This window comes from Carlito syrichta, unplaced genomic scaffold (assembly GCF_000164805.1).
Source record: "Carlito syrichta isolate Samal-C Ts95f unplaced genomic scaffold, Tarsius_syrichta-2.0.1 Scaffold302301, whole genome shotgun sequence".
In the NCBI taxonomy this organism is placed as follows: Eukaryota; Metazoa; Chordata; class Mammalia; order Primates; family Tarsiidae; genus Carlito; species Carlito syrichta.
In genome coordinates, this window is record NW_007246397.1 from 113,477 (window position 1) to 124,964 (window position 11,488).

The 11,488-nt window shown below is 41.8% G+C and overlaps 1 protein-coding gene and 1 non-coding gene across 2 annotated transcripts; both read right to left on the reverse strand.

Moving 5' to 3' along the window:
* Window positions 1-4,261: 4,261 nt before the first annotated feature.
* TRNAK-CUU lies at window positions 4,262-4,334 on the reverse strand. Its single transcript has one exon. It is a non-coding gene; the product is annotated as a tRNA-Lys (tRNA).
* Window positions 4,335-8,684: 4,350 nt separating this feature from the next.
* On the reverse strand, window positions 8,685-9,872 carry LOC103258591 (dnaJ homolog subfamily C member 28-like). Its single transcript, XM_008056257.2, is given in 1 exon segment — window positions 8,685-9,872. A coding segment is annotated over 1 exon segment (1,173 nt). The 5' UTR covers window positions 9,858-9,872.
* Window positions 9,873-11,488: the final 1,616 nt, after the last annotated feature.

Below are 11,488 nucleotides of genomic sequence, written 5' to 3' on the forward strand. Positions count from 1 at the left end.
TTGGAAGGCTGAGTCAGAAGGATTGTTGGCGCCCAGCAGGTCGAGGTTGTGGTGGCCGGGAGCAGCCACTGCACTCCAGTCTGGGCAACAGAGGGAGACTCCAGCTCAAAAAAAAAAAAATTTTTGTTCATGATATTTGCCTTCTGGAGAGCCTGAGCCTTTATGAATATCTGACATTCTAGATTCATTAAATTACTTACTCATGGTGTTACTTAATTTGTTCTTATATTGCCTATAAAAATAAAGTTTGGTCTAAAGTTTTGACTAGATCTAAGTTGGGTGTTTCTGACAAGAATATATATATATGTGTATATATATATATATATGTATGTAGATAGATAGATAGATATTTTTTGAGTCAGATTCTCACTGTGTCACCCAGACTGGAGCGCAGAGTCACGCTCACAGCCACCACAGCCTCAACCTGCTGGGTTCTGGCGATCCTTCAGCCTCAGCCTTCCAAATAGCTGGCATCACAGGTGCGCACCACCACATCCAGCTAAATTTTTGATTTATTGTAGAGATGAGGTCTTGCCATGTTTCCCAGACTGATCTCAAACCTGTGAGCTCAGGTTATTCTCTCGCCTCTGCCTCCAAAAGTTCTGGGATTACAGGCATGAGCCACACCCTCAGCAACAAGAATATTTCAAAGGTGTTGCTAGACATTTCCATTGCATCCCATCAGCAGGCACGTGATGTCTGGTTGTCCCATTATTAGTGATGCTAAGTGTCATCACTGGGTTAAGGAGGGTAAGACACTTTTATTTTTGCATAATTAAATGGTATTTAATTTTATGGAAATTTTTGGGGTTTGTTTGTTTGTTTTTAGTTGGGGTCTTACTCTGTTGCCCAGGCTGGAGTGCCGTGGCATGCTTACAGCTGCTACAGCCTAGACCTGCTGGACTCAGGTGATCTTTCTGCGCAGCCTTCCAAGTAACTCTAACTACAGACATGCACCACCATGCGTGGCTAATTTTTTGATTTTTATTGTAGAGATGAGGTCTCGCCAAGTTGCCCAGGCTGATCTCGGACCCATGGGATCAGGCAATCCTCTCACCTTGGCCTCCCAAAGTGCTGGGATTATAGGCGTGAGGCACTTCGCCCAGCTGGAAATTTTTAAACATTGCACTAGTAGAGAGGACAGTGTAATGAACTCTGGTGTATGGGTCACTCAGCTTCTGTAGTTATGAACACGTGGCCAATCTTGTTTCATTGATACACCCTCATTTCTCTTCCCCTGAAAATACATACAGTACATTCAAATTCCAGATATCATGTCTATTTCATTTGTAAACAATGTAGTATGCATCTCTCAAAGATAAGGACCCTTTAAAAAAATAAAATAGTATTATTGCATTTAAGAGTCTCATGCTCTACCAATTGAGCTTATTGGGTATGCAATTATTGCATTTAAAAGCAAGTAATGTATCCAGGCATGGTGACTCACACCCGTAATCTCAGCTCTTCGAGATGCTGGGTCAGGAGGATTGCTTGAATCCAGGAGGTCCAGACCAGCCTAGAAAATAAAATGAGACCTTGTCTCTACAAAAAAAAAAATTAAAAAATTAACCAGGTGTGGTGGCACGCACCTGTAGTTCCAGTGACTCAGGAGGCTGAGGCAGAAGGATTGTTTGAGCCCAAGAGGTGGAGACTGCGGTGAGCTGTGATTGTGTCAATGCACTACAGTCTGGGTGAAAGAGTGAGATCCTGACTAAAAAATGAAAGCAAATAATTCCTTAAAATAAAAGCAAACAATTCCTTGGTATTTTCTTTTTCTTTTTTTTTTTTAAGTTGGAGTCTCACTCCGTTGCCCAGACTGGAGTGCAGTGGCATGCTCCCGGCTAGCCTAGACCTGCTGGGCTCCGGTGATCCTTCCGCCTCAGCCTTCCAAGTAGCCGGAACTACAGGTGTGTGCTACCACGCCCAGGTAATTTTTGACTTATTGTAGAGATGAAGTCTCGCCAAGTTGCCCAAGTGAGTCTCGAACCCACGGGTTCAGGTAATCCACTCACCTCGGCCTCCCAAAGTGCTGAGAGTACAGGCTGAGCCACCGAGCCTGGCCTTTTCTTTTCTTTTTTTTTTGAGTTTGAGTCTCACTCTGCTGCCCAGGCTGGAGTGCAGTGGCACGCTCATGGCCACCACAGTCTTTATGCAGTGGGCTCAGGTGATCCTTCTGCCTCAGCCTTCCCAGTAGCTGGAACTACAGATGCGCTTCACAACTACTAGCTAATGTTTGGATCTATTGTAGAGACAAGGTCTCACCATGTTGCCCAGGCTGGTTTCGAACCGTGGACTCAGGCAACCCTCTAGCCTTAACTTCTCAAAGTACTGGGATTACGGGTGTGAGCCACCACATCCAGCTCATACATGTTTCTTTACAATTGGTTTAAATCAGGGTGGAAACAAGGCCCACACATTTCATTTAAGATGTCTCTGTCACTCTTTTTCTTCTTGTTGAAGAAACGACTATGGGAAATAGCACTTTTTCTCAAAATGTTTCATTAATAGATTAATTAAACATAAAATCTTTTTTTTTTTTTAAGTTGGAGTCTCACTTTGTCGCCTAAACTGGAGTGCAGTGGCCACTCCCTGCCACCGCAGCCTCAACCTGCTGGGCTCCGGCGATCCTTCCGCCTCAGCCTTCCAAATAGCCGAAACTACAGGCACACCCTACCACGCCTGGCTAATTTTCTGATTTATTGTAGAGATGAGGGCTCGCCAAGTTGCCCAGGCAGGTCTCGAACCCACAGGCTCAGTCAATCCACTCACCTCAGCCTCCCAAAGGCATGGGATTACAGGCTGAGCCACCAAGCCCGGCTTGAACATAAAATCTTTAGATATGATTCTATGGGAGAATAAAATGTGTTCGATCTGGTATATCTTTGCATTTGTTCCGTACAAATAGTTGTAAGTCATCAGTCAACATAATAAATCATCAGCCAACAATAAGACGAAAATTTCCTTTAAAAGTAAGCTCTGTGGCTGGGCTCCGTGGCTCAGTTTGTAATCTCAGTACTTCGGGAGGCCGAAGCGAGTGGGTTGCCTGAGCCCACAGGTTCGCAAGCAGCTTGGGCAACTCGGCGAGAACTCATCTCTACAATAAATCAAAAAATTAGCCAGGCGTTGTAGCGCGGGCCTGTAGTTGCGGCTCCTTGGAAGGCTGAGGTGGAAGGATCGCCAGAGCCCAGCAAGTTGATGCTAGGGTGTCCGTGAATGTGCCACTGCACTCCAGCCTGGGCGACGGAGTGAGACTCCAACTCAAAAAAATAAAAAGGAAATTAATAAATAGATGTATGTTATTTTCATTGGTGTCTCATCAATTTACTAATGTGCTTTTTCTTTTTTTGCTTCCCTGGAAAAATTCCATCCCACCTCCCATCATCACCTAGAGATGAAGTACTCCTCTGTAATGATGGGGATGTTTGGGCATCTTCACTTCAGATGCTGAAAAGTTTCCTGTCTTTCTTTCAAGGTCTGAAACTGTATTTTGAGTTGAGGAATAGATAATAACATATGGTAATTGTAGAGGATGTTTGAGAATTGCTGGGAATAACTGAAAATATTTAAGATAAGGAAAGAACTTGCAGTTGTCAACATGTAACAGTTTTACCCCCCCTAACAAAAAGTGGGTTCCTTTTAGGAAAACATGAGGGAAAAGATAATTATTTGTTTTGAGATGTGTTTTGAAGCTTAAAATGGCTGAAGGAAACATTTTCAGTTTGAATCACTGACTTTTTAAAAAAAGGATAAAAAACTCCTAAGGGTCTGCCACCATACCTTCCATATTGCCTCACCATTAAAACAGTCTTACAGTGGTTTAAAATGTAACAAAGGTGCTCCGAACTAATCTTCAATATCACATAACATGAAGTAAAAAATAAACATTTCAAGGGTTTTGACAGAGATCACTTCGGCAATATTTATGAACTGTGCAATTTCATTAATTTTCATGTCTTCCTCTCTCCTAACTTTTGACATTCTACTGCCCTTCAAATAGACCATTCAGTAACAAATACTTTTCTACAACAGATAGCCTTTAACAAGATGAACATTTTAAGTTTATTGCTCTCTTTTAACTAATTCAGTCTGAATAGTTTTTTTTTTACGTAGGGTCTCTGCTTTTAAGTGTTTGAAAATAAGAACGTCAGGGCCGAGGTCAGTTATTACCGTTGACAAAAACGGAAACTGGTGAAATTATTACCGTTGATAAAAAGTAAAACTCGTCAAATAAAAAGCGCGAGTTGGAAAGAAAAGGGAGGACCGCCCAACGTGGGGCTCGAACCCACGACCCTGGGATTAAGAGTCCCATGCTCTACCGACTGAGCTAGCCGGGCAGTTAGGAATGAGGCCTTTTCTAGATCCTTTCAAAGGCGTAGAATTATTTCGGTTTGCTCTAAGAGTTGTGCTTTGTGCTAAAGGATCTTTGCATCATAACCTTTTTTTTTTGAAAAGTTTTTTCACGACTTTCAAAATTGTATTTCATTTCTGATTCCGTGCGTACACACCTCGTTTCATAAAAATGTACAACCAGCCCTCTAGTGGTCAGCGCCTTCCCGTGCCTTGAAAGTAAGGCGGGGTCCAAGGAAGACTCCAGCCTGGGGAGCAGAAACGAGCGGGGGCGTGCCTCCGTTTACCCTAAAGATTCCCGCCACCCAGGCCCCGGTGCAGCCCAAGGCGAGGATGCTCTCAACACCCGTGGAGCGGAATACAAGAGCAGGCTCGGGAGGGGGGTCCTGCGTGTCTTCTAGAAACCCTCGAACACAGCAGAGCGCGGGCTGCCCTCTCCGGCATCGTGGGACTTGGAGATTTCAGGGATTTTTCTTTGGCACGTTGGGGGTTCAGCTAAGCCATGGCATACACAAAGATTAGAACGCTGAAGCGGCCTCAGCAGTTAATTGAAAGTATCATAGAGAGTTTGCTCACACTCAAAACCAAACAGTGAAAACATTTTTTCCTAGAGGCTGATGAAACTTCAGTGTGGGAAGGGGCTGCTATTCCAATCTTTTTCCCACTGAAACGAAAAAATTAAAGATTTACTCTGCTTTTTCAGTAGAAACTTTCACAGTGCCCAACAGTCCCAGTTGAGGAGGGAAACTTTACTTTGTAAGAAAACAAAAAACATGTAGGATTAGAAAAAGCATACTTTGGCAAACTCTTCTAAATAAGGTTTATCAATTGAGGTTAAACCGTTATTTTACTAGTTGGTGGAGGAATGGATATTCAGACAGTGATATTAATACCACAAAGTTTACTAGGGGGGACAATCTAACTGTATGATAAAGGATCAGGTTGTTACTACCCCAATCCAGAATTTTTTTTTTTTACAAGGTCTCACTCTGTTGCCCAGGCTGGATGCAGTGGCACCATCATAGCTCATCACAGGCTTGACCTCCTGGCTCAGGCAATCCTTCTGTCTCAGCCTCCTGAGTAGCTAGGATAAGAGATGCTCGCCACTGCACCTGGCCGATTTTTTACGTTTTAGTAGTCAAGGTCTCGCTATGTTTGCCCAGTCTGGTCTAGAATTCCTGGGCTCAAGCAATCCTCCAGCCTCGGCCTCTCAAAGTACTAGGATTACAGGCGTGAGCCCACTCTGGTTTCTCTCCAAATCATCTACATATTTTGCCTTTTACAGTCATGAGCTTCCACACCTGACCTAATCAAGAAATTACTCTGGGTTTTGTAAGTGGTTTACTAATCTTTGACAAGATAGTGTATCTTCAGTAGTGATACAGTCCAAGGTCAGTGGTAATTATTTATTCTAGCCAAAAAATGTTTTACTTGAATCCACCAGCCTATAGACATTAATTCAGTTTACAGGAAATAAAGGGGATAGAGAAACAAGATGAATGACATCACTAAGAAGCGATAACACAAAATCATAATGTGGGAAGTTCTGAAGGATAACTAGCCTAGTGCCTTCACAAGTATTAGTTTTGTTTTGTTTTTTTGGGTTGGAGTCTCACTCTGTCGCCCAGACAGGCTCCCGGCCACCACAGCCTCCACCTGCTGGGCTCCAGCGATCCTTCCGCCTCAGACTTCCAAGTAGCTCGAATTACAGGCGCGCGCTACCACGCCCAGCTAATTTTTTGATTTTATTGTAGAGATGAGGTCTCGCCTGCCCAGGCGGGTCTCGAACCCGCGGGCTCAGGCAATCCACTCACAACAGCCTCCCAAAGGCGTGGGATTACAGGCTGAGCCACCAAACCCGGCTAATATTAGATTTCTAAAAATGATTTGTGTTAGAATAAAAGACACACAAGGGCCATAACGATCAGATGCAATAGGTGATCCTGGATTAGATACTGTACTGGGCAAACTAGTTATAAAGAAATTTTGGAGTCAATTGGGGAAATTTGAATATCACTTGAATATTGGATGAGATAAAAATGTGCTGTAGACCGGGCGCGGTGGCTCAAGCCTATAATCCCAGCACTTTGGGAAGCTGAGTTAAGGGGATTGCCTGAGCTCATGGGTTCGAGAACAGCCTGGGAAACTTGGTGAGACCTCATCTCTACAATAAATCAAAAAATTAGCCAGGTGTGGTAGCACAAACCTGTAATTTCAGCTACTTGGAAGGCTGAGGCGGGACGATCGCCTGAGCCTAGCAGGTCAACACTGGGGTGGCTGTGAGCATGCCACTGCACTCCAGCCTGGGCGACAGAGTGAGACTCCAACTCAAAAAAGCCCAAAAAACAAAAAAAGTACTGTATTGGAAAAGTGGATATGTTTGCCTAAAAAATCAGGTTGAAGAATAAATGTAATCTTTCATTTTAGTAAAAAGAAGACCATATACAAAGATATTAATGATTGATATTTGGGTGGTGAGAATCTCAATTTTAACTTTTAAAAATTTTTGCAAAAGCAGAGTCCCACTAGAGAAGATGAAACAGGCAGCCTAAAAAATAAAAAAGATTTGCAGCTCAGCCTGTAATCCCAGCACTTTGGGAGGCTGAGGTGAGTGGATTGCCTGAGCCCACGGGTTCGCGACCCACCTGTGCAACTTGTCAAGACCTCGTCTCTACAATAAATAAAAAATTAGCCAGGCATGGTAGCGCACACCTGGAGTTCCTGCTACTTGGAAAGCTGAGGCAGAAGGATCACCAGAGCCCAGCAGGTCGAGGCTGTGGCAGCCGGGAGCATGCCACTGCACTCCAGTCTGAGCGACAGAGTGAGACTCCAATTCAAAAAAAAAAAAAGTTTGCTTGTCTTTACGTTTTAATTTTCTTTATTTTTTTTTTTTGCTTTGTTTTGTTTTGAGTTGGAATTTCATTCTGTCGTGCAGACTGGAGTGCAGTGATGGCACTCCTGGGCTCAGGCAATCCTTCTGTTTCAGCTTTCGGAGTAGCTGGGACTACAGGCGTGCTCCACCATGCCCAGTTAATTTTTTGATTTTTTTTCCTTTTGAAGGTATAGTTTTATTTGTTGTTTTAACAATCACATACATGACAAAATAATTTGTATTTCCAAAATACAAGTGATGAGTGCTTTGTTTCCTGACCACATCTATAACAGTGTTCTGGATTAGAAAAGGAAACACACCAGCTCCTTTGACCACACTCCACGTTCTTCCAGTTGCCTCTGTGTGGCAAAAGCAATCATACAACCTAAAAAAGTCAGATGTTCTGAAAGGGATGGAACACAACAATCTCATGGATGTCAATGTCTTGTCACTTGTCAAAGATGCAGAGGCACACAATTCCGACATCTTGTCTTTATTACAGGGTCCCTACAAGTTAGAATTTTCACATGGCTATAAATCCATGTGGGGGTCTGATTAAAGACACAGGGAGGCTTAAGGTAGGTTTATGGAAATCTAACATTTCAATCTCTGATGAGAAATGATGCTAGAAGTTAAATCTTACATTGTCATCAAGCCCAAGGATTTTTATCACCTCTGAAAGGTGAAAAAACACACAAACTCTTTAAAAGTGGACACTAGAGTCTAGTTCTAGAATTGCTAAATCAAGTAACTTGACTGATTTCTGCAACCAATAAATCATGAAGGTAGACAGGAAAAAGTACAACCTACATTGTTTCGTGTTTTGAGTTTTTAAAAATTCAGTACCTTCTTTGTAAAAAGAAGAGTACAGTAATTTCAGTTGGCTAATTTCCTGATCTTATTTCCACACACTTTCCACACACTTAGAAGGTATCTCAAAAATCTTAGAACAGTTTTGAACTTTGATAAGTTCAGGTATATAAATGCAGCAAACTTGCAAAGACCACATATCATTTGGAGGTTTCGTTGGTTAAATTTCATTATACTTCTTCAGTTTTGTGACTTCCCATAATACATTTTTATGTTTTGTTGTTGTTAAAGTACTTGTTTTTGAAAATGGAAAATGGTAACTGCTTACAAGTTTTTAAGTTAAACTTAAAACTGCTCTATGACTTTTGGAATACCTTATGTGATTCTAAAGTCTGAGACCTGGTCTTAGCTCATTTCACCTGTCTGACATTGAAACTTTGAATTTCTTTTAGACATAAATTATCTTATTTTCTTGCTATAGCCTCAGCAAACCTGATAGTTTTGTTACTCTTACATGATAGGGGATATGATCAGTCTGGTGAAAAGTGCAAGGGCACACAGTTCTTAAGTTCTTGTTTCAGCAATATATCTCAGCCTCTAGGTTAAATGTCAGTGGAATTAAAAATGATTTGAGGCAGTACTATGATAGTGAACATCAAAATGATCATATTTTAATATATTTCCACAAACTTATCCAGTTTAAAAAACCTGTCTTAACTCCAGGTGTTTTATCTTCTACTCCCTGCTCAATGTTATTTGGATTTTTATCTGCAACTTCGTTTATTTTTATAAGGGTCTCATACGTTTTCTGGGCTTTGATAGTTTCTTTCTGTGCATCAAAATGGACTTTTTGTTGGGTCAAGATGGGTACAATAAAATTAAAATCATTAGTTCACTTGTTTAATTTTCTGATATTTTCTTGAAACTGCTCACAAACTTGGTTCCATTGTTTCTGTTTGGTTGGGATCATTGGATTCCCAAGTTTTTTCCTAGACACTAAAATTGCTTTTCTGAGTTGCTTGATAGTATCCTTTATTTCCTTTTGCATCAGGATCCATTCTGGTTGGTATTCATTATCTACCAAAATTCTGTTCAGGTTGTGAGTCATGGGATCAATATATGAACAGGTAGAGAACTTTCTGAGCAGTTTTCCTTTCCCGCTGAGATTGTCAAAGTCTCCTTTTGCCATTGATTCTTGAATGAGGTCTTCCACTAAACGCTCTATGACTTGAGTTATCTTTTGTTCTTTGCTCTGTCTTATATCTTTAACAGTTATACTATCAGGAAAATATTGGCTTTGTAGTTTCTGTTTTTGATATTCCATCACTTGCTCGGTTGCACGGTCTGCCCTAAATTGCCTATACTGCTTCTCTCGCTGACTTGGAGACCCAAAACCAATACCCTCAAAACTTAAATAATGCCGGTGTTGCTGTGTTTGATATTTGAATTTTTCTTCTTCTTCTTCTGCTTCTTCAACTTTATTCTGTCTCACATTTGTTTGTTCTATCACACGGGAAAGCACTTTTCTATAAGCTTCTTCAATCCTTATAAATGTTGCAGAATCAGCGATATTACAGCCACTGTATGGATGGTATTGCTTGGCAAGCTTACGAAAAGATTCCCTGACATCATCTGCAGAACATCCTTCATTCAGATTCAGCAGCTGATAATATTCTCTGATCTTCTTTTTGGATTTGTGGGTCGACATCATTCTGTTTCTGATGACTCCAAAAAATGGAAGTATTTTCACTTGATTAGGAATCACTGAAACGTTAATCAGGCGAGATCTTAAGATTTGAGCCATCATCGCATACATTGTGTTCATCATTGTACAGAGTTCTTCCTAGCAGCAATCTCTGCAGTGGAGAAGTCCAGTGGTTCCTGCCTCCATGCTGCGCCTTCGTGCATGCCAATTTTTTGATTTTTTTTTTTTTTTTGAGTTGGAGTCTCACTCTGTCGCCCAGACTGGAGTGCAGTGGCCGCTCCCGGCCACCGTAACCTCGACTTGCTGGGCTCCGACGATCCTTTCCCCTCAGCCTTCCAAGTAGCTGGAATTACAGGCATGTACTACCATGCCCGGCTGATTTTTTGATTTATTGTAGAGATGAGGTCTTGCTGCCCAGGTGGGTCTCAAACCCGTGGGCTCAGACAATCCACTCACCTCAGCCTCCCAAAGGCGCGGGATTACAGGCTGAGCCACCGAGCCCGGCTAATTTTTTGATTTTTAATAGAGACAAGGTCTCACTATGTTTCCAAGGCTGGTCTTGAATTTCTGGGCTCAAGCAATCCTCCTGCCCTGGCCTCCTAATGTGCTGGGATCATAGGCATCAGCCACTGTGCCTGCCTCTAATTTTCTAAAATGCATATGTATACTTCCATAATAATAAGAGGGTTATAGTTTTAAAGTATATGAGAAAAGAAAATAAAGGAAGGACAAAACTTTGAAGTGTGGCCAAATTAGGTTTACAGAAAAGAGATCCAGGAGTCCTGGATAATTCTTCTGTGCAATTGGACTATATATCTGGTTGAAGCTTTCTAACAGTCAAGGCAAAAAGAAAAGCTGATCAGTTACACAACTCATAGTATCCTTAAGATTAAGCCATTTAAACCAAACCAAGACCAAGAAGAGACCAAGCTATAGAGATCCTGTTACTCAGAAATAACTATTCTTAATATATCCAGATCTTTGTTCCTTTGAAATTTCGTGTGTGTGTATGTGTGTGTTCCTTTTTTTATTGTGGTAAAATATACATAGCAAGATTTACTGTCAACCATTTTTTTTTTTATTTTTTAGATGTTCCCCCCAAAAGTAGCATCTTAACCATTTTTAAGTGCACAGTTGAGGAGCATTAATAGTCATATTATTATGCAACCATCACCACCATCTGTCTCCAGAACTATTTCATCATTTCATCATTTCATCATCCCAAACTGAAATTTCATATCCACAAAACAATAACACCCATTCTCCCTTCCTCCCAGCCCCTGAAACCACCACTCCTCTATGAATTTGACTATTCTAGGTATTCATATAAGTGGAATCATATTTGTCTTTTTTTTTTTTCCTTGAGTTGGAGTATCACTCTGTCACCCAGACTGGAGTACCGTGGCTGCTCCCGGTCACCGCAGCCTTGACCTGCTGGGCTCCGGCAATCCTTCCGCCTCAGCCTTCCATGTAGCTGGAACTACAGGCGCGCACTACCACACCCGGCTAATTTTTTTTTTTTTTTTTATTGTAGCAATGAGGTCTCACCAAGTTGCCCAGGCGGGTCTCGAACCCACGGGCTCAGGCAATCCACTCACCTCAGCCTCCCAAGGCGCAGGATTACAGGCTGAGCCACCGAGCCCGGCTAATATTTATCTTTTTTGTGCCTGGTTTATTTCACTGTGCATGGTTTATTTCACTGTGCATAATACCTTCAAAGTTCATGCATGCAGTAGCATGCATTCAATCATTCC